Source organism: Aythya ferina (assembly GCF_964211825.1).
Source record: "Aythya ferina genome assembly, chromosome: 38".
Lineage (NCBI taxonomy): Eukaryota > Metazoa > Chordata > Aves > Anseriformes > Anatidae > Aythya > Aythya ferina.
Window position 1 is genome coordinate 480,678 of NC_140335.1, and position 25,447 is coordinate 506,124.

The window sequence follows — 25,447 nt, forward strand, 5'->3', positions numbered from 1 at the left end:
GGGTCTATAGGGGCTGGGGGGGGCTGTATGGGGCCATATGGGGCTATAGGGGCCATATGGGGCTATAGGGGCCGGGGGGGGGGGGGCTGTATGGGGCTGTATGGGGCCATACGGGGCTATAGGGGTCATACGGGGCTATAGGGGTCATATGGGGCTGTATGGGGCCATACGGGGCTATAGGGGTCATATGGGGCTCTATGGGGCCATACGGGGCTATAGGGGCTGGGGGGGGCTGTATGGGGCTATATGAGGCTATAGGGGCCATATGGGGCTATAGGGGCCATACGGGGCCGTATGGGCCCTGCGGGGGCAGTGCCGCGTGGGCCCGGACTTTGCCCTCCCCGGGGGTCAATGATTCACCCGGGGCCGGGGGGGGGGGGGCGGGGGCACGTGCGAGGGCGGGAGGAGAGGCACTCGTGCAAGGGAGGCGCTCGTGCAAGGAGGGTGCTCGTGCAAGAGACGTGCTCGTGCAAGAGGTGCTTGTGCAAGGAAGGTGCTCGTGCAAGAGGTGCTTGTGCAAAGGGGGGCTCGTGCAAGAGGTGCTCGTGCAAGGGGTGCTTGTGCAAGGGATGTGCTCGTGCAAGAGAGGTGCTCGTGCAAGGGAGACGCGTGCAAGAAGTGCTTGTGCAAAGGAAGCTCGTGCAAGGGAGGTGCTCGTGCAAAGGGGGGCTTGTGGAAGCAGGGAGCTTGTGCAAGGGGGGCTTGTGCAAGGGGTACTCGTGCAAGGGAGGTGCGTGCAAGAGGTGCTTGTGCAAAGGAAGCTCGTGCAAGAGGGGGGCTTGTGGAAGCAGGGAGCTCGTGCAAGGGGGGGCTCGAGAAGTGCTTGTGCAAGGGGGGGCTTGTGCAGGGGGGCTTGTGCAAGGGAGGTGCTTGTGCAAGGGGTGCTCATGCAAGGAAGACGTGTGCAAGGGAGGTGCTCGTGCAAAGGGGGGCTTGTGGAAGCAGGGAGCTTGTGCAAGGGGGGGCTCGAGAAGTGCTTGTGCAAGGGGGGGCTCGTGCAAGAGGTGCTTGTGCAAGGGAGGTGCTTGTGCAAGAGGGGGGTGCTTGTGCAAGGGGGGTGAGCTGAGCGTGCAAGGGGGGGCTCGTGCAAAGGGGGGGGCTCGTGCAAGGGGGGTGCTCGTGCAAAGGGGGGTGCTCGTGCAAGGGGGGGGCTCATGCAAGGGGGGGGGCTCGTGCGAGAGCCGCGGGCGCGTTCACACGCGCGTGAATAATCCCCCCCCCTCCCCCAGCTTCATTAATCAGCCCCCGCACGCCGCCTGCTAATTAATCCAGGCCGGCGCTAATTGGCCGGGCGGGGGGGCGGGGGGGGGTTGGGGATTCTCTGCTGGCTCGTATTGGGGTTGTGCACGGGGGGGGGGGATTCTTTAGGGTCTCGTATGGGGTTGTGCTGATTTGGGGGGGTCATAGGGCGCTGGGGGGGGCACTGAGGCCCCTTCCCATAAGAGGAGGGGATTCTCCGCTGGCTCGTATAGGGTTGTGCTGATTTGGGGGGGGCACTGAGCCCCCTTCCCTTAAGGGGGGGGATTCTCCACTGGCTCGTATAGGGTTGTGCTGATTTGGGGGGGTCATAGGGTGCAGGGGGGGGCACCGAGGCCCCTTCCCATAAGAGGAGGGGATTCTCCGCTGGCTCGTATAGGGTTGTGCTCGTTTTTTTTTTGGGAGGGGGGGGGTCAGAGGGCACGGGGGCCCCTTCTGGGAATGGAAGAGGAGGCGGCGGGGTGGGGTGGGGGTTGGGGGGGGGGGGGGGGAAGAGATTCTCCGCTGGCTCCTATAGGGGTTGGGCACGTTTCGGGGCAGGGGTCACTGGGGGAAAGGTGGGCGCCCGGCTCCCTTCTGGGAAAAGGGGGGGGGGGGGTTGGGAGGAGGTGGGGGGGGTTGGGAGGGCGGGGGGGGGGGGGGGCGACCCCGCTGGCCCCTATAGGGCCGGACACGTTGGGGGCAGGGGGCACTGGGGCAAAGGTGGCGGCGGGGGATTCTCCGCTGGCTCGTACGGGGTTGTGCTCACCCCCGTTTTCGTGTGTGTCCCCCCCCCCGTTTTTGTGTCCCCCCCCCCCCGTTTTTTTGTGTCCCCCCCCCCCCCCCAGATGTTGCAGCTGTGCGTCCCCCGCGGGGGCCGGGCCCTGCTGGGGGCTTGGCGGCTCCGATTAATGCGGGGCCCCCCCGGGACCGCCCGCTCCGTCAGCTGCCAGCCCATCCGCAAGGTCCTGGTGGCCAACCGGGGTGAGTAGCACCCTTGGGTGCCCCCCATGTCCCCTGGGGTCCCTCTGTGTCCCCTGGGTGCCTCCCATGACCCCTGGGGTCCCTCTGTGTCGCCCGGGTGCCCCCCCATCCCCTGGGGTCCCTCTGTGTCCCCTGGATGCCCCCTTTGTCCTCTCCCATCCCTGCTTTGTCCTTTGGGGTCTTCCCACGTCCCTTGGGGTCCCTGTTGTCCCCATGTCCCCATCCCCAATGGGGTGTCCCCAAGCCCTCCCCATCCCCGTGTCCCCATCCCATCCCGGTGTCCCCAAGCCCTCCCCATGTCCCCATCCCCAATGGGATCTCCCCATCCCTGTGTCCCCATCCCCAATGGGGTGTCCCCATCCCCGTGTCCCCAAGCCCTCCCCATGTCCCCATCCCCAGGTCCCCATCCCCAATGGGGTGTCCCCATCCCCATGCCCCATCCCCAATGGGATCTCCCCATCCCCATATCCCCATCCCCAATGGGGTGTCCCCAAGCCCTCCCCATGTCCCCAACCCCATGTCCCCATCCCTGTGTCCCCATCCCCAATGGGGTCTCCCCATCCCCATGTCCCCATCCCCAATAGGATCTCCCCCTTCCCTCCCCACCCCCGGCCCCCCATCCCATCCCGGTGTCCCCAGGCTGTCCCCATGTCCCCATCCCAGTGTCCCCAAGCCCTCCCCATGTCCCCATCCCTAATGGGGTGTCCCCATCCCCAATGGGATCTCCCCAACCCCATGTCCCTATCCCTGTGTCCCCATCCCCAATGGGGTCTCCCCATCCCCAATGGGATGTCCCCATCCCTGTGTCCCCATCCCTGTGTCCCCATCCCCAATGGGGTGTCCCCAAGCCCTCCCCATGTCCCCATCCCCATGTCCCCATCCCCAATGGGGTGTCCCCATCCCCATGCCCCATCCCCAATGGGATCTCCCCATCCCTGTGTCCCCATCCCCAATGGGGTGTCCCCAAGCCCTCCCCATGTCCCCAACCCCATGTCCCCATCCCTGTGTCCCCATCCCCAATGGGGTCTCCCCATCCCCATGTCCCCATCCCCAATAGGATCTCCCCATTCCCTCCCCACCCCCGGCCCCCCATCCCATCCCGGTGTCCCCAGGCTGTCCCCATGTCCCCATCCCAGTGTCCCCAAGCCCTCCCCATCCCATCCCAGTGTCCCCAAGCCCTCCCCATGTCCCCATCCCTAATGGGGTGTCCCCATCCCCAATGGGATCTCCCCATCCCCATGTCCCCATCCCCAATGGGGTGTCCCCATCCCCATGTCCCCAAGCCCTCCCCATCCCTGTGTCCCCATCCCCAATGGGGTGTCCCCAAGCCCTCCCCATGTCCCCAACCCCATGTCCCCATCCCCAATGGGGTGTCCCCATCCCCAATAGGATCTCCCCCTTCCCTCCCCACCCCCGGCCCCCCATCCCATCCCGGTGTCCCCAGGCTGTCCCCATGTCCCCATCCCAGTGTCCCCAAGCCCTCCCCATCCCATCCCAGTGTCCCCAAGCCCTCCCCATGTCCCCATCCCTAATGGGGTGTCCCCATCCCCAATGGGATCTCCCCATCCCCATGTCCCCATCCCCAATGGGGTGTCCCCATTCCCATGTCCCCAAGCCCTCCCAATCCCATCCCGGTGTCCCCAGGCCATCCCCATGTCCCCATCCCCATGTCCCCAAGCCCTCCCCATCCCTGTGTCCCCATCCCCAATGGGGTGTCCCCAAGCCCTCCCCATGTCCCCATCCCCATATCCCCATCCCCAATAGGATCTCCCCATTCCCTCCCCACCCCCGGCCCCCCATCCCATCCCGGTGTCCCCAAGCCCTCCCCATCCTTAATGGGGTGTCCCATCCTCATGTCCCCATCCCCAATGGGGTGTCCCCATCCCTGTGTCCCCATCCCTAATGGGGTGTCCCCATCCCCATGTCCCCATCCCCAATGGGATCTCCCCAACCCCATGTCCCTATCCCTGTGTCCCCATCCCCAATGGGGTCTCCCCATCCCCATGCCCCATCCCCAATGGGATCTCCCCATTCCCTCCCCATCCCTGTGTCCCCATCCCTGTGTCCCCAACCCCATGTCCCCATCCCTGTGTCCCCATCCCTAATGGGGTGTCCCCAAGCCCTCCCCATCCCCAATGGGGTCTCCCCATCCCCATATCCCCATCCCCAATGGGGTGTCCCCAAGCCCTCCCCATCCCCAATGGGGTCTCCCCATCCCCATATCCCCATCCCCAATGGGGTGTCCCCAAGCCCTCCCCATCCCCAATGGGGTCTCCCCATCCCCATATCCCCATCCCCAATGGGGTGTCCCCAAGCCCTCCCCATGTCCCCAACCCCATGTCCCCATCCCTGTGTCCCCATCCCCAATGGGGTCTCCCCATCCCCATGCCCCATCCCCAATAGGATCTCCCCCTTCCCTCCCCACCCCCGGCCCCCCATCCCATCCCGCTGTCCCCATCCCATCCCGCTGTCCCCAAGCCATCCCCACGTGTCCCCAAACGTCCCCCCCCTTTAGGGGAAATCGCCATCCGGGTGTTCCGGGCCTGCACGGAGCTGGGGATCCGCACGGTGGCCGTGTACTCGGAGCAGGACACGGGGCAGATGCACCGGCAGAAGGCGGACGAGGCCTACCTGGTGGGCCGGGGGCTGCCCCCCGTCCAGGCCTACCTGCACGTCCCCGACATCATCCGCGTGGCCAGGGTGAGTAGCGGGGGCGGGGGGGGGCATTTGGGGTCGGGGGGGGGGGGATTTGGGGTCGGGGGAGGGCGGCTGGGGTTGGGGAAGGGGCAGCCAGGGGGCACACAGGGGGTCCCAGGGGGTCCCAGGTGGCTGCGTCCCTTGGGGAGGGACCCCTTTTGGGGGATGCCTGGGGTCTGGGGGGGGGTATTTGGGATGGGGGGGAGGGTATTTGGGGTCGGGGGGGGTATTTGGGGTCGGGGGGGGCATTTGGGGTCGGGGGAGGGCGGCTGGGGTTGGGGAAGGGGCACCCAGAGGGTCCCAGGGGGTCCCAGGTGGCTGCGTCCCTTGGGGAGGGACCCCTTTTGGGGGGGTATTTGGGGTCTGGGGGGGGCACCTGGGGTCGGGGGGGGGTATTTGGGGTCGGGGGGGGGATTTGGGGTCGGGGGAGGGCAGCTGGGGTTGGGGAGGGGACACAAAGGGGGTCCCAGGTGGCTGCGTCCCTTGGGGAGGGGAGAAATGGGGCCCTATGGGGGGATATTTGGGGCTGGGGGGGGGTATTTAGGGTCGGGGGGGGTATTTGGGACAGAGAGGGGGCAGATGGGGTTGGGGGAGGGCGGCTGGGGTTGGGGAAGGGGCAGCCAGGGAGTCCCAGGTGGCTGCATCCCTTGGGGAGGGACCTCTTTTGGGGGGGTATTTGGGGTCGGGGGGGGGCACCTGGGGTCGGGGGGGGGTATTTGGGGTCGGGGGGGGGGATTTGGGGTCGGGGGGGGCCACCTGGGGTCGGGGGAGGGCGGCTGGGGTTGGGGAAGGGGCAGCCAGGGGGTCCCAGGTGGCTGCGTCCCTTGGGGAGGGACCCCTTTTTGGGGGGTCTTTGGGGTCTGGGGGGGGGCATTTGGGGCCGGGGGGGGGTATTTGGGATGGGGGGGGGGTATTTGGGGTCGGGGGGGGGGTATTTGGGACAGAGAGGGGGCAGCTGGGGTTGGGGAAGGGGCTCCCAGGGGGTCCCAGGTGGCTGCGTCCCTTGGGGAGGGACCCCTTTTTGGGGGGTATTTGGGGTCTGGGGGTGGCACAATAGGGCCGGGGGGGGGCACCTGGGGTCGGGGGGGGCATTTGGGGTCGGGGGGGGCCACCTGGGGTCGGGGGAGGGCGGCTGGGGTTGGGGAGGGGGCACCCAGGGGGTCCCAGGTGGCTGCGTCCCTTGGGGAGGGGAGAAATGGGGCCCTATGGGGGGATATTTGGGGCTGGGGGGGTATTTGGGGTCGGGGGGGGGCATTTGGGGTCGGGGGGGGGGTATTTGGGACAGAGAGGGGGCAGCTGGGGTTGGGGAAGGGGCACACTGGGTGGCTACGTCCCTTGGGGAGGGGAGAAATGGGGCCCTATGGGGGGATATTTGGGGCTGGGGGGGGTATTTAGGGTCGGGGGGGGGGATTTGGGGTCGGGGGAGGGCGGCTGGGGTTGGGGAAGGGGCAGCCAGGGGGTCCCAGGTGGCTGCGTCCCTTGGGGAGGGACCCCTTTTTGGGGGGTATTTGGGGTCTGGGGGGGGGCATTTGGGGCCGGGGGGGGGTATTTGGGATGGGGGGGGGTATTTGGGGTCGGGGGGGGGGATTTGGGGTTGGGGAGGGGGCACACAGGGGGTCCCAGGGGGTCCCAGGTGGCTGCGTCCCTTGGAGAGGGACCCCTTTTGGGGGGGTATTTGGGGTCTGGGGGGGGGCATTTGGGGCTGGGGGGGGCACAATAGGGCCGGGGGGGTCACCTGGGGTCGGGGGGGGGGTATTTAGGGTCGGGGGGGGTAAGCTGGGGTTGGGGAGGGGGCTCCCAGGGGGCACACAGGGGGTCCCAGGTGGCTGCGTCCCTTGGGGAGGGGAGAAATGGGGCCCTATGGGGGGATATTTGGGGCTGGGGGGGGGTATTTGGGGTCGGGGGGGGCATTTGGGACAGAGAGGGGGCATATGGGGTTGGAGAGGGGGCACTTGGGGTTGGGGAGGGGGCACCCAGGTGGTCCCAGGTGGCTGCGTCCCTTGGGGAGGGGAGAAATGGGGCCCTATGGGGGGATATTTGGGGTCGGGGGGGGGCATTTGGGGTCGGGGGGGGGCATTTGGGGTCGGGGGGAGCACCTGGGGTTGGGGAAGGGGCATCCAGGGTGGCTACGTCCCTTGGGGAGCAGAGAAATGGGATCCCTATAGGGGGACATTTGGGGTTTGGGGGGGGGTCATTGGGGTTTGGGGGGGCACATTGGGGTTTGGGGGGGGTCGTTGGGGTTTGGGGGGGGCACATTGGGGTTGGGGGGGGCACTTGGGGGGTGGCTGCATCCCTTGGGGAGGGGAGAAATGGGATCCCTATAGGGGGACATTTGGGGTTTGGGGGGGGTCATTGGGGTTTTGGGGGGGCACATTGGGGTTTGGGGGGGGTCGTTGGGGTTTGGGGGGGGTCATTGGGGTTTGGGGGGGGGGGGTCTGACGCCTTGTGCCCCCCCCCCAGGAGAACGGGGTGGACGCCATCCACCCCGGCTACGGGTTCCTGTCGGAGCGCGCCGACTTCGCCCAGGCCTGCGTGGACGCGGGGGTGCGCTTCGTGGGGCCCCCCCCGGACGTGGTCCGCAAGATGGGAGACAAAGTGGAGGCCAGGGGCATCGCCGTCGCCGCCGGTGGGGGTCCTGGGGGGGTCCTGGGGGGGTTATGGGGTTATTGGGGGGGGTTATGGGGTTATTGGGGGGGGTTATGGGGTTATTGGGGGGGGCTACATGGGGTTATGGGGGGGTTATGGGGTTATTGGGGGGGGCTACATGGGGTTATGGGGGGGTTATGGGGTTATTGGGGGGGGTTATGGGGGGCCATGGGGGTTTATGGGGGGGTTATGGGGTTATTGGGGGGGGCATGGGGGTTTATGGGGGGATTATGGGGTGGTTAGGGGGGGCTATGTGGGGTTATGGGGTGATTGGGGGGGCTACATGGGGTTATGGGGTGGTTAGGGGGGGCTATGTGGGGTTAGGGGGTGGTTAGAGGGGGTTATGGGGGGGCCATGGGGTTATTGGGGGGGCCATGGGGGTTTATGGGGGGGTTATGGGGTGGTTAGGGGGGGCTATGTGGGGTTATGGGGTGATTGGGGGGGGCTACATGGGGTTATGGGGGGGGCTACATGGGGTTATGGGGGGGCCATGGAGGTTTATGGGGTGGTTATGGGGTTATGGGGGTGGTTATGGGGTTATTGGGGGGGGCCATGGGGGTTTATGGGGGGGTTATGGGGTTATTGGGGGGGGTTATGGGGGGGCCATGGGGGTTTAGGGGGTGGTTATGGGGTGGTTGGGGGGGGTTATGGGGGGGTTATGGGGTTATTGGGGGGCTGCGTGGGGTTATGGGGGTGTTATGGGGTTATTGGGGGGCTGCGTGGGGTTATGGGGGGGCTACATGGGGTTTATGGGGGGGGCTTATGGGGTTTATGGGGGGGGTTATGGGGTTATTGGGGGGGGTTATGGGGGGCCATGGGGGTTTATGGGGTGGTTATGGGGTTATTGGGGGGGCTGCGTGGGGTTATGGGGTGGTTGGGGGGGGCCATGGGGGTTTATGGGGGGGTTATGGGTTGGTTAGGGGGGGCTATGTGGGGTTATGGGGTGGTTGGGGGGGGCTATGTGGGGTTATGGGGGGGCCATGGGGGTTTATGGGGGGGTTATGGGGTTATTGGGGGGTTTGGGGGGGTTATGGGGGTGTTATGGGGGGTATATGGGGAGGTTGGGGGCGTTTATGGGGGGGTTATGGGGTTTATGGGGGGGTTGGGGGGGTTTATGGGGGGGTTACGGGGTTTATGGGGGGGTTGGGGGGGTTTATGGGGGGGTTACGGGGTTTATGGGGGGGTTATGGGGTTTATGGGGGGGGGCTTATAGGGTTTTCAGGGGATTGGGGGGGTTGTGAGGACCTGGGAAGGCTTGGGACCTATTGGGGGAGGCTTATGGGGGTGGGAGCTTTTTTTTTGGGGGGGGCACCGTGTGTCCCATCCTGGCCGTGCTGACTTTGGGGGGGTGTTGGGTGGGGGGGGGGGGCACCCAGGGGTGCCGGTGGTCCCGGGGACGGCGGCTCCGGTGGCGTCTCTGGATGAAGCTCGGGATTTCGCCCTGGGGGTGGGCTTCCCCGTCATCTTCAAGGCCGCCCACGGCGGGGGGGGGCGCGGCATGCGCGTCGTCCGCGCCCCTGAGGTACCCCCCCACCCCATAAACCCCCCCCCCACCCCAAATTATCCCCCCCCCCCCCCACCATCCCTCCTTGACCCCATGGGGACCCCTCCCTGGGCGCTTTCTCCCATGGTTTTTGCGTGGGGGGGGGCTGGGGGGGGTTAATTTTTTGGGGGGGGGGCACCTGAGTGGGTGGGGGGGGGGGTTGATGGGGAGGGACCTTAATGGGGGGGCAGCCAGGCGGCTGGGGGGGCACCCGGAGGTGCAGGAGGGACACAAGTGGGTGGGGGGGGGCACCCAAACCTTAGGGGGGGGCACCCATGGGTGACACCCGGGGGGCACCCAAGTGTCTGGGGGGGGCACACAGGTGTCCGGGGGGGGGCACCCAAGTATCTAGGAGGGACCCAGCTGGGTGAGGGGGGGCACCTAGGTGGCCCCAAACCTTTTGGGGGGGGGGGGGGCACCCAAGGGTCTGGGGGGCACCCAGGTGGTCCCAAATCTTAGGGGGGGGCACCCATGGGTGACACCCGGGGGGGGGCACCCAACTGGGTGGTGGCTGGGGACATCAAAACATCCTAGGGTAAGGGGGTTCAGGGGGGGGTAAGGAGATTCGGGGGGGGGGTTAAGGAGGTTCGGGGGGGGCACCCACCCCGGGGGGGGCACCCATGGGTGACACCGGGGGGGGGCACCCAAGTGGGTGGTGGCTGGGGACATCAAAGCACCTTAGGGTAAGGGGGTTTGGGGGGGGGGTAAGGGGGTTCAGGGGGGGGTAAGGAGGTTCAGGGGGGGTTAAGGAGGTTCGGGGGGGGGCACCCACCCCGGGGGGGGCACCCATGGGTGACACCGGGGGGGGCACCCAAGTGTCTGGGGGGTCACCCAAGTGGGTGGTGGCTGGGGACACCAAAACACCTTAGGGTAAGGGGGTTTGGGGGGGGGGTAAGGGGGTTCAGGGGGGGGGCACCCACCCCGGGGGGGGCACCCATGGGTGCTGTTTGGGTGCAGGAGCTGGAGGAGAGCTTCACCCGCGCCTCCTCGGAAGCCCTGGCGGCTTTTGGGGACGGGGCGCTGTTCGTGGAGAAGCTGATCGAGCGCCCCCGCCACATCGAGGTCCAGATCCTGGGTATGGGGGGGGTCCGGGGGGGGGTTATGGGGTCATGGGGGGGGTTATGGGGTCATGGGGGGGGGCCACGGGACCCCCTCGGCCCTCGGTGCTGAGCCCCTGGGGGCTGGGGGGGATCTGGGGGGGGCCTGGGGGGGTTATGGGGTCATGGGGGGGGGGGTATGGGGGTTTATGGGGGGGCCATGGGGGTTTATGGGGTCATGGGGGGGGTTATGGGGCTTTATGGGGGGGGTTTATGGGGTTATGGAGTGGTTGGGGGGGGCGTATAGGGGGTTATGGGGGGGCTATGGGGTCTTGGGGGGGGGTTATGGGGGTTTATAGGGGGGGCTGTGGGGGGGGTTATGGGGTGGCCATGGGGGTTTATGGGGTCATGGGGGGGTTATGGGGGGGGTTACGGGGGGGCCATGGGGGTTTATGGGGTCATGGGGGGGCTGCATGGGGTTATGGGGTGGTTGGGGGGGGGTCCATGGGGGTTTATGGGGTCATGGGGGGGGGTTATGGGGGTTTATGGGGGGGCCATGGGGGTTTGGGGGGGGGTCATGGGGGTTTATAGGGTCATGGGGGGGCCTTGGGGGTTTATGGGGGGGTTATGGGGGGGGCATGGGGGTTTATAGGGGGGTTTATGGGGTCATGGGGGGTTATGGGGGGGGTTGGGGGGGCCATGGGGGTTTATGGGGTCATGGGGGGGGGCCTTGGGGGTTTATGGGGGGGTTATGGGGGGGCTGCATGGGGTTATGGGGTGGTTGGGGGGGGGTCCATGGGGGTTTATGGGGTCATGGGGGGGGGTTATGGGGGTTTATGGGGGGGCCATGGGGGTTTGGGGGGGGGTCATGGGGGGTTATGGGGTCATGGGGGGGCCTTGGGGGTTTATGGGGGGGTTATGGGGGGGGCATGGGGGTTTATAGGGGGGTTTATGGGGTCATGGGGGGTTATGGGGGGGGTTGGGGGGGCCACGGGGGTTTATGGGGTCATGGGGGGGGGCCTTGGGGGTTTATGGGGGGGTCATGGGGGGGCTGCATGGGGTTATACCCCCCCTTATTTTATTGTTATTTTTTGCCCCCCCCCTTATTTTATTTCATTTTATTTTATTTATTATTTTTTATTTTTATTTTTTTTTTTAATTTTTTTTTATTTATTTATTTATTTAAAATTTTTTTAAAATTTTTTTAAATTTTTTTTGACCCCCCCCGTGTCCCGTCCCCCCCCCCCCCCGTAGGGGACCAGCACGGGAACGTGGTGCACCTCTACGAGCGCGACTGCTCCATCCAACGCCGGCACCAGAAGGTGCTGGAGATCGCCCCCGCCGCCCGCCTCCCCCCCCAGCTCCGCCAACGCCTGGCCGACGACGCCGTCCGCATCGCCCGACAGGTCCGGGGGGGGGCCCGGGGGGGGGTCCTGGGGTCCAGGGGGGGCCAGGGGGGGTTTAGGGGTTGGGGGGGTCCATGGGGGGTCAGGGGTCCATTGGGGTTGCGCCCATCCCACCCATATGACCTGAGGATGCCCAGCAGGTCTGGGGGGGTTTGGGGGTCTGGGGGGGTCCAGGGGGGGTCCTGGGGGCTGGGGGGGTCCTGGGGGGTTTTAGGGGTTGGGGGGGGTCCAGGGGGGTCCAGGGGGGGTCAGGGGTCCATTGGGGTTGCGCCCATCCCACCCCTAGAAAGGGGTTTTGCTGAGGATGCCCAGCAGGTCTGGGGGGGTTTTGGGGGTCTGGGGGGGTCCAGGGGGGGGTTTAGGGGCTGGGGGGGGTCCTGGGGGGGTCTTGGGGGTTGGGGGGGTCCAGGGGGGGGCAGGGGTCCATTGGGGTTGCACCCATCCTACCCATATGACCTGAGGATGCCCAGCAGGTCTGGGGGGGTTTGGGGGTCTGAGGGGGTCCAGGGGGGGGTTTAAGGGCTGGGGGGGGGCAGGGGGGGGTCCTGGGGGGAGTTTTAGGGGCTGGGGGGGTCAGGGGTCCATTGGGGTTGCGCCCATCCTACCCATAGAAAGGGGTTTTGCTGAGGATGCCCAGCAGGTCTGGGGGGGATTTGGGGGTCTGGGGGGGTCCAGGGGGTTGGGGGGGTCCAGGGGGGGGGTTTAGGGGCTGGGGGGGTTTTAGGGTCTGGGGGGGGCCAGGGGGGGCCAGGGGTCCATTGGGGTTGCGCCCATCCCACCCGTAGAAAGGGGTTTTGCTGAGGATGCCCAGCAGGTCTGGGGGGGTTTTGGGGTCTGGGGGGGTCCAGGGGGGGCCAGGGCATTTTGGGGACCCCAAAAAGGGGGCTCCCAGACATCGAGGACCTTGCTGTAGGGGGTCCCGGAGTGCTGGAGACCCCCCCCCCAAAAATCTTTTGGGGTCCCCAGCGCTGGGGGGGGGGTCCCCGTGTATTTAGGACCTCACCTTAAGGGTGAGCATTTTAAGGATGGGGGGGGGTCAGACCCTATTTTTGGGGTCTCCTGGAGGTGGGGGAGGTGGGGATGGGTCCGTAGGAATTTTTTGGGGTGGGGGGGGGTCTCACGGCGTTTTTGGGGTCGCGCAGGTGGGCTACGAGAACGCGGGGACCGTGGAGTTCCTGGTGGACCGGGGGGGGGGCCACTATTTTATCGAGGTCAACTCGAGGCTGCAGGTGGAGCACACGGTGACCGAGGAGATTACGGGGTGAGATTTGGGGGGGGGGGGGGGGGCAATTTTTTTTGGGGGGTGGGGGGCACTTATGGGGGGCGGGGGGGGCTCAGGGAGGAGCGGGGTGGGGTTGGGGAGCACAAAGGGTTGGGGTGGGTTTTTTTTGGGGGGGGTAAAGGGGGGATTTGGGGGATTTAGGGGGGTGGGGGAAGGATTGGGGGGGTCTGGGGGGGGGAAAAAAAAGGTTTTGGGGTCTCCAGGAGGGTGGGGGGTATGGAGGGGGGGTCACCCAGATTATGGGGGGTTTTAGGGGGCACCCAGATTTTGGGGTCTTCAGGAGGAGGGGGGGTTTAAGCCCCACCCCCCACATGTCCCCCCCCGAATTCCTTTATGCTGGGGTCCCCATTATTATGGGCGGGGGGGCAGGTTTGGGAGCACACAGGGGGGTCCCCAGGATGCTTTTGGGGTCCCCATGGGGTCCCAGGCGCTCCCCACCCCAGCTATATGGGGCCATATAGGGTCGGGGGGGTGGGTCCGTGCGATGTGCCCCCCCCCCAGACCCCTTTATGCTGGGGTCCCCATTATTATGGGCGGGGGGGGGCAGGTTTGGGAGCACACAGAGGGGTCCCCAGGATGCTTTTGGGGTCCCCATGGGGTCCCAGGCGCTCCCCACCCCAGCTATATGGGGCCATATAGGGCCGGGGGGGTGGGTCTGTGCGATGTGCCCCCCCCACATGTCCCCCCCCCCAATTCCTTTATGCTGGGGTCCCCATTATTAAGGGGGGGGGACACAGGTCTGGGAGATCACAGGATGCTTTTGGGGTCCATATGGGGTCCCAGGCGCTCCCCACCCCAGCTATATGGGGTCATATAGGGTCGGGGGGCTGGGTCCATGCAATGTGCCCCCCCCACATGTCCCCCCCCAATTCCTTTATGCTGGGGTCCCCATTATTATGGGCGGGGGGGGGGCAGGTTTGGGAGCACACAGAGGGGTCCCCAGGATGCTTTTGGGGTCCATATGGGGTCCCAGGCGCTCCCCACCCCAGCTATATGGGGCCATATAGGATCGGGGGGGTGGGTCCATGCAATGTGCCCCCCCCCTCATGTCCCCCCCCAATCCCTTTATGCTGGGGTCCCCATTATTATGGGGGGGGGGGGACACAGGTCTGGGAGCACAGAGGATGCTTTTGGGGTCCATATGGGGTCCCAGGCGCTCCCCACCCCAGCTATATGGGGTCGTATAGGGTCAGGGGGGTGGGTCCATGCAATGTGCCCCCCCCCTCATGTCCCCCCCCAATCCCTTTATGCTGGGGTCCCCATTATTATGGGGGGGGGGGACACAGGTCTGGGAGATCACAGGATGCTTTTGGGGTCCCCATGGGGTCCCAGGCGCTCCCCACCCCAGCTATATGGGGCCGTATAGGGTCGGGGGGGTGGGTCCGTGCGATGCGCCCCCCCCTGACATTTTTCCCCCCCCAACCCCCCAGGGTGGACCTGGTTCAGGCTCAGCTGCTGGTGGCTGCCGGGCGCTCGCTGCCCGAGCTGGGGCTGCGGCAGGACAGCGTGCGGGTGCACGGCTGCGCCATCCAGTGCCGCGTCACCACCGAGGACCCGGCCCGCGCCTTCCAGCCCGACACCGGCCGCATCGAGGTACCCTATAGGAACCCCCCTGGGACCCTATAGGACCCGCTATGGGACTCTATAGGACCCAATATGGGACCCTATGGAACCCCCTCTGGGACCCTATGGAACCCCCTATTGGATCCTATAGGAAATGCTATGGGACCCTATAGAACCCCCTATAGGATCCCCTCTGGGATCCTATAGAACCCCCTATGGGACTCTATAGGACCCAATATGGGACCCTATGGAACCCCCTTTGGGACCCTATAGGACCCACTACAGGACCCTATAGAACCCACTCTGGGACCCTATGGAACCCACTCTGGGACTCTATAGGACCCCCTATGAAACCCTATGGAACCCCCTATGGGATCCTATAGGAAACCCTATGGGATCCTATAGGAAACCCTATGGGACCCTATGGAACCCGCTCTGGGGCCCTATAGGTCCCCCTATGAGACCCTATAGGACCCCTCTGGGACCCTATGGAACCTTCTATGGGACCCTATAGGACCCCCTATGGGACTCTATAGGACCCAATATGGGACCCTATGGAACCCACTCTGGGACCCTATAGGACCCCCTATGAAACCCTATGGAACCCCCTATGGGATCCTATAGGAAACCCTATGGGACCCTATGGAACCCGCTCTGGGGCCCTATAGGACCCCCTATGAGACCCTATAGGACCCACTACAGGACCCTATAGAGCCCTATGTGGGACCTATAGGGAGGCTATATGGGACATATAGGGTCTATAAGTGCCTCCACCAGGCTTTTTAGGGTGGCACAGGGGTGATTGGGGTCTGCAGGTCCCCGTGCAAATCCATATGGGCACCCTTGGCGGCCATATAGGGTCTAGGGGCACCTATATGAACCTATAGGGGGGCTATATGGGACATATAGGGTCTATAAGTGCCTCCACCAGGCTTTTTAGGGTGACTCAGGGTCTACAGGTGCCATTGCAAATCCATATGGGCACCCTTGGGGGCCATATAGGGTCTAGGGGCACCTATATGAACCTATAGGGGGGCTATATGGTCCCATATAGGGCCTATAAGTGCCTCCACCAAGCTTTTTAGGGTGGCACAGGGGCGATTGGGGTCTGCGGGTCCCCGCACAAACCCACGCAGGCTCCCCTTGGGGGGTCCATAGAGGGCCACGGGGGGCACCATATGGGATCCATAGGGTCCCCTATACGTCCCCTAGGTGTTCCGGAGCGGCGAGGGGATGGGGATCCGCCTGGACGGGGCCTCGGCGTTCCAGGGCGCCCTGATCTCGCCCCATTACGACTCGCTGCTGGTCAAGGTGGTGGCGCACGGCCCCGACCAGCCCGCGGCCGCCGCCAAAATGAGGAGGGCCCTGGCCGAGTTCCGCATCCGCGGGGTCAAGGTGGGCTGGGGGGGGGTCCTGGTGCGATGCACAATTGGGTGGGGGGGCTATGGGAGGGGTTGGGGGGGCTCTGGGAGGGGTTGGGGGGGTCCTGGTGCGATGCACAATGGGGTAGGGGGGCTCTGGGGGGAGTGGGGGGGCTCTGGGAGGGGTTGGGGGGGGTCCTGGTGCGATGCACAATGGGGTAGGGGGGCTCTGGGAGGGGTTGGGGGGGTCGTGGTGCGATGCACAATGGGGTGGGGGGGGTCCTGGTGCGATGCACAATTGGGTAGGGGGGCTCTGGGAGGGGTGGGGGGGCTCTGGGAGGGGTTGGGGGGGTCCTGGTGCGATGCACGATGATGTTAGGGGGGTTCTGGTGCAATGCACAATTGGGTAGGGGGGCTATGGAAGGGGTTGGGGGGGTCCTGGTGCGATGCACAATGGGGTAGGGGGGCTCTGGGAGGGGTTGGGGGGGTCCTGGTGTGATGCACAATTGGGTGGGGGGGCTCTGGGAGGGGTTGGGGGAGTCGTGGTGCGATGCACAATGATGTTAGGGGGGTCCTGGTGCGATGCACAATTGGGTAGGGGGGCTCTGGGGGGAGTGGGGGGGCTCTGGGAGGGGTGGGGGGGTCCTGGTGCAATGCACGGGGTAACTGGGGGTCCTCGTGCAACGCATGGGGGAACTGGGAGGATCCTCGTGCAATGCACGGGGTTGCTGGGGGTCCTCGTGCAATGCACGGGGGAACTGGGGGTCCTCGTGCAATGCACGGGGGGAATTGGGAGGGTCCTCGTGCAATGCACGGGGGAACTGGGAATCCTCGTGCAATGCACGGGGGAACTGGGGGTCCTCGTGCAATGCACGGGGGAACTGGGGGGTCCTCGTGCAATGCACGGGGGAACGGGGAATCCTCGTGCAATGCACGGGGGAACTGGGAGGTCGTCGTGCAATGCACAGGGGAGCTGGGAGGGTCCTCGTGCAACGCACGGGGGAACTGGGAGGATCCTCGTGCAATGCACGGGGGAGCTGGGGGGGTCCTTGTGCAATGCACGGGGGAACTGGGGGTCCTCGTGCAATGCACAACGGGACTGGGAGACCTCACGGGGGGGGGTCGCTCAGCGCCTCGTGCATTGCACGAGGAGGGGGGGGGGTGGCTGGGCCCGTGGTGCGTTGCACGAGGGCCCGCTCACGGCGGCGGCGCGTCTCTCCGGCAGACGAACATCCCGTTCCTGCAGAACGTCCTGGCCCACCCCCAATTTTTGGGGGGGGCCGTGGACACCCAGTTCATCGACGAGAACCCCGAGCTCTTCAACCTGCAGCCCAGCCAGAACCGGGCCCAGAAGCTGCTCCATTACCTGGGTGGGGGGCTTGGGGGGGGTCCCGGGGGGGTTTGGGGGGTCCTGAGAGGGGTCTGGAGGTGGTCCTGAGGGGGTTTGGGGGGGGGTCTGGAAGGGTCCTGATGGGCTTTGGGGGGGTCCTGAGGGGGTCTGGAGGAGTTCTGGGGGGCATGAGGGGGTCCTGGGGGGGTCCTAGGGGGGGTTGGGGGGTCCTGAGAGGGTCTGGAGGGGGTCCTGAGGGGGCTTGGGGGGGTTCTCAGGGGGTCTGGGGGGTCCTGAGGGGGTCTGGGGGGTCCTGAGGGGGTCTGGGGGAGGTCTGTGGGGGCGTGAGGGGGTTCTGAGAGGGTTTGGGGGTCCTGGGAGTGTCCTGGGGGGGTCCTGGGGGGCTTTGGGGGGTCCTGAGAGGGTCTGGAGGGGGTCCTGAGGAGGCTTGGGGGGGTTCTCAGGGGGCTTAGGGGGGTCCTGAGGGGGTTTGGGGGGGTTCTGAGGGGGTCTGGGGGAGGTCTGGGGGGCATGAGGGGGTCCTGGGGGGGTCCTGGGGGGGTTTGGGGGGTCCTGAGAGGGTCTGGAGGGGGTCCTGAGGGGGCTTGGGAGGGTTCTCAGGGAATTTGGGGGGGTCCTGAGGGGGTCTGGGGGGGGTCTGGGGGGGCGCGAGGGGGTTCTGAGAGGGTTTGGGGGTCCTGGGAGAGTCCTGGGGGGGTCCCGGGGGGTTTGGGGGGGTTCTGAGGAGGTCTGGGGGGGCATGAGGGGGTTCTGGGGGGTTCTGAGAGGGTTTGAGGGTCCTGGGGGGGGTCCCAGGGGGGGTTGGGGGGTCCTGAGAGGGTCTGGAGGGGGTCCTGAGGGGGCTTGGGGGGGTCCCGAGGGGGTCTGGGGGAGGTCTGAGGGGGTCTGGGGTAGGTCTGGGGGGGCGTAAGGGGGTTCTGAGGGGTTCTGGGGGGTTCTGAGAGGGTTTGGGGGTCCTGAGGGGGCTTGTGGGGGGGGTCTGGGGGGTTTTGGGGGGTCCTGACCGGGTGCCCCCCCCCCCCCAGGCCACGTGATGGTGAACGGCCCCAGCACCCCCCTCCCCGTCAAGGCCAAAGCGGCGCTGGTGGAGCCCGTGCCCCCCCCCGTGCCCATGGGTGAGTGGGGAGGGGGGGGGCTGTGGGTGTCAGAGGGGCTTTGGGGGTGGGGGGGGGTCCCATAGGGGTCCTCCTATGGGGTGGGGGGTGCATTTGGGTTCCATGGGACCCTCCTAGTTGGGGGGTGGGGGCCATGTGATTTTTTTTTTTGGGGGGGGGGGGGGCATCAAGGGGATGTGATTTTTTTTTATTTTTTTGGGGGGGGGGGGTCCACGCACACCTCACGCCCGCGCCATGCACACGCTCAGCACCACAAATGGTGACACCCCCCCCAAAATAATCCCCATGGTGACCCCCCCCAGTATAATCCTCATGGTGACTCCTCCCCCCCCCCCTCCAAATAATCCCCATGGTGACCCCTCCCCCCCCAAGAAAACAAATCCCAGTAGTGCCCCCACCCCAAAACAAATCCTGATGGTGACCTGGTGACCCCCCATGGAGACCCCCCCTCCCCAAGTAATCCCCACGGTGACCCCCCATGATGATGCCCCCCACACTGACCCTCCCCAACACTGACCCCCCCCACGGTGACCCCATGATGATGCCCCCCCCCATATAACCCCCATGGTGACGCCCCCCAAAATAATCCCCATGGTGACCCCTCCCCAAGTAATCCCCACGATGACCCCCCATGATGATGCCCCCCCCCCCAAAATAATCCCCATGGTGACCCCCCATGGAGACCCCCCCTCCCCAAATAATCCCCACGGTGACCCCCCATGATGATGCCCCCCCCCCCATATAACCCCCCCACTGACCCCCCCACGGTGTGACCCCCCACGATGATGCCCCCCCCAATGACCCCCCCCCCTTAACACTGACCCCCCATGGAGACCCCCCCCAATATGTAACCCCCCCACTGACCCCCCCCTTAACACTGACCCCCCACGATGATGCCCCCCCCCATATAACCCCCCCACTGACCCCCCCACGGTGTGACCCCCCATGATGATGCCCCCCCACTGACCCCCCCTTAACACTGACCCCCCATTATGATGCCCCCCATATAACCCCCCCACTGACCCCCCCCAACACGGTGACCCCCCATGGAGACCCCCCCCCATATATAACCCCCCCACACTGACCCCCCCCCAACACGGTGACCCCCCATGGAGACCCCCCCCCATATATAACCCCCCCACTGACCCCCCCTCCCCTTATGTCCCCCCCCCCCCTTTCCAGGGCCGCCCCCGGCGGGGCTGCGGGAGGTGCTGAGCCGCGAGGGGCCGGGGGGCTTCGCGCGGGCGCTGCGGGGGCACCGGGGGCTGCTGCTGACCGACACCACCTTCCGCGACGCCCACCAGTCCCTGCTGGCCACCCGCGTCCGCACCCGCGACCTGGCCCGCGTCGCCCCCTTCGTGGCGCACGCCCTCAGCCCCCTCTGCAGCATGGAGACCTGGGGAGGTCAGGGGGCGGGGCCTCAGGGGGGTGGGAGGGGCCTCAGGGGTGTGGGCGGGGCCTCAGGGGGGTGGGAGGGGCTTAAGGGGGGTGGGTGTTGCCCCCTTCGTGGTGCATGCCCTAAGCCTCCTCTGCAGCATGGAGACCTGGGGAGGTCAGGGGGCGGGGCCTCAGGGGGGTGGGCGGGGCCTCAGGGGGGTGGGCGGGGCCTAAGGGGGGTGGGAGGGGCGTGGGAGGAGGGGGCGGGGCACCATGGGGACAGGGCATCTGGGGTGGGTCTGGGGTGGATGGGGTCTCAAGGGGCCTGGAGGGGTGGGCGGAGCCTCGGGGGGTGGGCGGGGCCTGAGGAGTGTGGGCGGGGCCTGGGAGGGGTGGGCGGGGCACCATGGGGACAGGGCATCTGGGGTGGATGGGGTCTCAAGGGGCCTGGAGGGGTGGGTAGGGTCTGGGAGGAGGGGGCGGGGCTTGGGAGGAGGGGGTGGAGCTTGGGAGAAGGGGGCGTGGTCTCCGGAGTGGGAGGGGTCTCATGGGGGTGGGCGTCGCCCCCTTCGTGGCGTATGCCCTAAGCCTCCTCTGCAGCATGGAGACCTGGGGAGGTCAGGGGGCGGGGCCTGAGGGGGGTGGGAGGGGCGTAAGGGGGGTGGGCGGGGCCTCAGGGGGGGTGGGCGGGGCCTAAGGGGGGTGGGCGGGGCACCATGGGGATGGGGCATCTAGAGGGGGTCTGGGGTGAATGGGGTCTCAATGGGCCTGGGGGGGTGGGCGGGGCCTCCGTAGTGTGGGCGGGGCCTTAGGAGTGTGGGCGGGGCCTTGGAGCAGGGGGCGGGGCCTGGGAGGGGTGGGCGGGGCACCATGGGGACAGGGCATCTGGGGTGGATGGGGTCTCAAGGGGCCTGGAGGGGTGGGTAGGGTCTGGGAGGAGAGGGCGGGGCTTGGGAGGAGGGGGTGGAGCTTGGGAGAAGGGGGCGTGGTCTCCGGAGTGGGAGGGGTCTCATGGGGGTGAGTGTCGCCCCCTTCGTGGCGCACGCCCTCAGCCCCCTCTGCAGCATGGAGACCTGGGGAGGTCAGGGGGCGGGGCCTCGGGGCGGGGGGCGGGGCCTAAGGGGGGTGGGAGGGGCGTGGGAGGAGGGGGCGGGGCACCATGGGGACAGGGCATCTGGGGTGGGTCTGGGGTGGATGGGGTCTCAATGGGCCTGGAGGGGTGGGCGGGGCCTCCGTAGTGTGGGCGGGGCCTTAGGAGTGTGGGCGGGGCCTTGGAGCAGGGGGCGGGGCCTGGGAGGGGTGGGCGGGGCACCATGGGGATGGGGCATCTAGAGGGGGTCTGGGGTGAATGGGGTCTCAATGGGCCTGGAGGGGTGGGCGGGGTCTGGGAGAAGGGGGTGGAGCCTGGGAGAAGGGGGCGTGGTCTCAGGAGTGGAAGGGGTCTCATGGGGGTGGGTGTCGCCCCCTTCGTGGCGCAGGCCCTCAGCCCCCTCTGCAGCATGGAGACCTGGGGAGGTCAGGGGGCGGGGCCTCGGGGCGGGGGGAGGGGCCTCAGGGGGGTGGGAGGGGCCTTAGGGGTGTGGGAGGGGCTTAAGGGGGGTGGGTGTTGCCCCCTTCGTGGTGCATGCCCTAAGCCTCCTCTGCAGCATGGAGACCTGGGGAGGTCAGGGGGCGGGGCCTCAGGGGGTGGGCGGGGCCTAAGGGGGGTGGGCGGGGCCTGGGAGACGGGGGGCGGGGTCTGGGATCAGGGGGTGTCTAGTGGGGGTCTGGGGTGGATGGGGTCTCAAGGGGCCTGGGGGGGTGGGAGGGGCCTTGGGGGGTGGGCGGGGCCTGGGAGGAGGGGGCGGGGCCTGGAAGGGGTAGGTGGGGCTGCAGCAGTGCTTGGCTGGGAGTCCTACTGGGGAGGCATGAGGGGGCGGGGCCTGGAAGGAGGGGGGAGGGGCTTGGAAGGGGTGGGCGGGGCTGCAGCAGTACTTGGCTGGGAGGAGACATGAGGGGACGGGGCTTCCCAGGGCAGGGCTTCACCAGAGGGCGTGGCTTGACGTGGGCGTGGCTTAGAGGGGTGTGCCTCAAGGGGGCGGGGCTTAAAGGGGTGTGTCCCAAGTGGGCGGGGCTTAAAGGGGTGTGGCCTCACACATGTAGCATGGAGCACAGGAGCCGTGCATACGAGGCAGGAGGGGATTGCTGCAAGGGGGCGTGGCTTAAGTGGGTGTGTCACAGGGGGGCGTGGCTTAAGGGGGTGTGTCTCAAATGGGCGTGGCTTAAAATGGGTGTGTCTCAAGGGGGCGTGGCCTCACACGTGCAGCAGGGAGCACTGGGGCCATGCACACGAGGCAGGGCACGGGCGGCGATTGGTGCAAGGGGGCGGGGCTTTCACAACAGGGGCGTGGCTTGGGGGAAGTGGGCGGGGCTTGGGGGTGGGCGTGGCTTCCCGAGGCCCCTCCCCCTGCCCTCAGGACGCCCCCCCCGCAGGCGCCACCTTCGACGTGGCCATGCGCTTCCTGCACGAGTGCCCCTGGGAGCGGCTGCGGGAGCTGCGGCGCCTGGTCCCCAACGTCCCCTTCCAGATGCTGCTGCGCGGCGCCAACGCCGTGGGGTACACCAACTACCCCGACAACGTCATCTACCGGTACGGGGGGGGGGGTTTGGGGGGTCCGGGGGGGGTGTGGGGGGGGTGGAGGGGGTGTGAGGGGGGTGTTGGGGGGGCACGGGGAGGTGATGGGGTCATATAGGGGCGTGGGGGGTAAGGAGGATGTGGGGTTACCTGGGGTCATATGGGGATTTGGGGGGTTGGGGGGGGGATGTGGGGGTCCTTGGGGTCGTATGGGGTCATGGGGGGGATGCGGGGGTCCCTGGGGTCGTATGGGGTCATGGGGGGTTGGGGGGGGGATGTGGGGGTCCCTGGAGTCATATAGGGACATGGGGGATCAGGAGGATGTAGGGGTCCCTGGGGTCGTATGGGGTCATGGGGGATTGGGGGGGGGATGTGGGGGTCCCTGGGGTTGTATGGGGTCATGGGGGGTTGGGGGGGCACGGGGAGATGGAGCGCAGGGGGTGTGGGAGGGGTACGGGGAGGTGATGGGGTCATATAGGGGCGTGGGGGGTAAGGAGGATGTGGGGTTACCTGGGGTCACATGGGGATTTGGGGGGGATGTGGGGGTCCCTGGGGTCGTATGGGGTCATGGGGGGTTGGGGGGGGGAATGTGGGGGTGTGGGGGGGCATGGGGAGGTGAGGGGGTCATATAGGGGCGTGGGGGGTCAGGAGGATGTGGGGTTACCTGGGGTCATATGGGGATTTGGGGGGGATTGGGGGTCCTTGGGGTTGTATGGGGTCATGGGGGGTTGGGGGGGGCATGTGGGGGTGTGGGGGGGCATGGGGAGGTGATGGGGTCGTATAGGGGCGTGGGGGGTAAGGAGGATGTGGGGTTACCTGGGGTCATGGGGGGTTGGGGGGGGGGATGTGGGGGTCCTTGGGGTCGTATGGGGTCATGGGGGGTTGGGGGGGGGATGTGGGGGTCCTTGGGGTCGTATGGGGTCATGGGGGGTTGGGGGGGGTGTGGGGGTCCCTGGGGTCGTATGGGGTCATGGGGGGTTGGGGGGGGGAATGTGGGGGTGTGGGGGGGCATGGGGAGGTGATGGGGTCGTATAGGGGCGTGGGGGGTAAGGAGGATGTGGGGTTACCTGGGGTCATATGGGGATTTGGGGGATTGGGGGGGGGATGTGGGGGTCCTTGGGGTCGTATGGGGATTTGGGGGGGATGTAGGGGTACCTGGGGTCGTATGGGGTCATGGGGGGGATGCGGGGGTCCCTGGGGTCGTATAGGGATGTGGAGGGTCAGAGAGGATGTGGGGGTACCTGGGGTCATATGGGGATCTGGGGGGGATGTGGGGGTTACCTGGGGTTGTATGGGGATTTGGGGGGTGTAGGGGTCCCTGGGGTCGTATGGGGTCATGGGGGGTTTGGGGGGGTGCAGGGGATTGGGGGGGGCACGGGGAGATGGGGTGTGGGGGGGTGCATGGGGAGATGGGGTCATACAGGGACGTGGAGGGTCAGAGGGGACGTGGGGGTCCCTGGGGTCGTATGGGGTCATGGGGGATTGGGGGGGGATGTGGGGGTCCCTGGGGACATGTGGGGACAGGGGGGGTTTGGGGGTGCATGGGAAGATGGGGCATGGGGGTGGGTGGGGGGTGCATGGTGAGATGGGGTCATATAGGGACATGGGGGGGTCAGGAGGATGTGGGGGTCCCTGAGGTCATATGGGGATTTGGGGGGGATGTGGGGGTCCCTGGGGATGTGGGGGGGTCCCTGGGGACGTGGGGGGTCCATGGGGGGAGTTGGGGCACATCAAGGGCTATGGGACTATAGGGGAGATGGGGGTCCTGGGGGGGACATGGGGCCACCATGGGCTGCGGGGACGGATGGGGGGGGGTCCTCACGTCCCCCCCCCACCCCGTGATGTCCCCCCCAGTTTTTGCGAGGTGGCGGCGGCCAACGGCATGGACATCTTCCGCGTCTTCGACGCCCTCAATTACCTCCCCAACCTCCTGCTGGGGGTGGAGGCCGTGGGGCGGGCGGGGGCCGTGGTGGAGGCCGCCCTGTCCTACACGGGGGACGTGGCCGACCCCACCCGCACCAAGTACGACCTCGACTACTACCTGGGGCTGGCCCGAGAGCTGGTGGCCGCCGGCACCCACATCCTCTGCATTAAGGTCTTGGGGGGGGGGGGTTTGGGGGGGGTTGGGGGTCCCTAGGGTATGGGGAGGGGGAGCTGGGGGGGGTGGGAGAGGGGTATGGGGTGTGGGGAGGGGGATTTGGGGGGTGTTATAGGGGTTGGGGGTCCCTAGGGTATGGGGAGGGGGGGCCTGGGGGGCTGGGAGAGGGGTATGGGGCATGGGGAGGGGGAGTTGGGGGGTGTTGGGGGGGCTGGGGGTCCGTGGGGTGTGAGGAGAGGGGGGTTGGGGGGGTGGGAGAGGGGTATGGGGTGTGGGGAGGGGGCGTTTAGGGTCCCTAGGGTATGGGGAGGGGGTGTTGGGGGGGCTGGGGGTCCCTGGGGTATGGGGAGGGGGTGTTGGGGGGGTTGGGGGTCCGTGGGGTGTGAGATGGGGGGGGTTGGGGGGGTGGGAGAGGGGTATGGGGTGTGGGGAGGGGGATTTGGGGAGTGTTGGGGGGGTTGGGGGTCCCTAGGGTATGGGGAAAGGGGTCCTGGGGGGCTGGGAGAGGGGTATGGGGCATGGAGAGGGGGATTTGGGGGGTGTTATAGGGGTTGGGGGTTCCTAGGGTATGGGGAGGGGGAGTTGGGGGGGTGTTATAGGAGTTGGGGGTCCCTAGGGTATGGGGAGGGGGGTCCTGGGGGGGTGGGAGAGGGGTATGGGGCATGGGGAGGGGGATTTGGGGGGTGTTGTGGGGGTTGGGGGTCCCTAGGGTATGGGGAGGGGGAGTTGGGGGGTGTTGGGGGGGATTGGGGGTCCGTGGGGTGTGGGGAGGGGGTGTTGGGGGGGTTGGGGGTCCCTGGGATATGGGGAGGGGGAGCCTGGGGGGTGGGAAAGGGGAGCTGGGGGGGTGTTGGGGGGGTTGGGGGTCCGTGGGGTGTGAGGAGGGGGGCGTTGGGGGGGTGGGAGAGGGGTATGGGGTGTGGGGAGGGGGATTTAGGGGGGTTGGGGGTCCCTAGGGTATGGGGAGGGGGGTCCTGGGGGGGTGGGAGAGGGGTATGGGGCATGGGGAGGGGGATTTGGGGGGTGTTGTGGGGGTTGGGGGTTCCTGGAGGGGGGGGCTTGGGATGGGTATGGGGGGGCAGAAGGGGGATTTGGGGATCCTGGGGGGATTGGGTTGGGTTTGGGGGGGCTTGAGAT

The 25,447-nt window shown here is 67.0% G+C and overlaps 1 protein-coding gene across 5 annotated transcripts in view; it reads left to right on the plus strand.

Moving 5' to 3' along the window:
• Positions 1 to 25,447, plus strand: part of PC (pyruvate carboxylase) — a 33,855-nt gene that overhangs the window by 1,080 nt on the left and 7,328 nt on the right. The window contains exons 1-15 of one of the 5 annotated variants that reach the window (XM_084502381.1): positions 400 to 476; positions 2,085 to 2,220; positions 4,736 to 4,920; positions 7,378 to 7,543; positions 8,940 to 9,085; positions 10,064 to 10,181; positions 11,398 to 11,549; positions 12,692 to 12,810; positions 14,262 to 14,424; positions 15,607 to 15,789; positions 16,981 to 17,125; positions 18,132 to 18,221; positions 19,404 to 19,625; positions 22,071 to 22,227; positions 24,067 to 24,307. In XM_084502381.1, the coding sequence (XP_084358507.1) occupies positions 2,085 to 2,220; positions 4,736 to 4,920; positions 7,378 to 7,543; positions 8,940 to 9,085; positions 10,064 to 10,181; positions 11,398 to 11,549; positions 12,692 to 12,810; positions 14,262 to 14,424; positions 15,607 to 15,789; positions 16,981 to 17,125; positions 18,132 to 18,221; positions 19,404 to 19,625; positions 22,071 to 22,227; positions 24,067 to 24,307 (2,223 nt within the window). In that variant the 5' untranslated portion in view covers positions 400 to 476. Of the gene's footprint in view, positions 1 to 399; positions 509 to 998; positions 1,005 to 2,084; positions 2,221 to 4,735; positions 4,921 to 7,377; positions 7,544 to 8,939; positions 9,086 to 10,063; positions 10,182 to 11,397; positions 11,550 to 12,691; positions 12,811 to 14,261; positions 14,425 to 15,606; positions 15,790 to 16,980; positions 17,126 to 18,131; positions 18,222 to 19,403; positions 19,626 to 22,070; positions 22,228 to 24,066; positions 24,308 to 25,447 lie in introns of those variants that run through there. The other 4 variants (XM_084502379.1, XM_084502382.1, XM_084502383.1 and 1 more) reach the window with 4 other exon arrangements.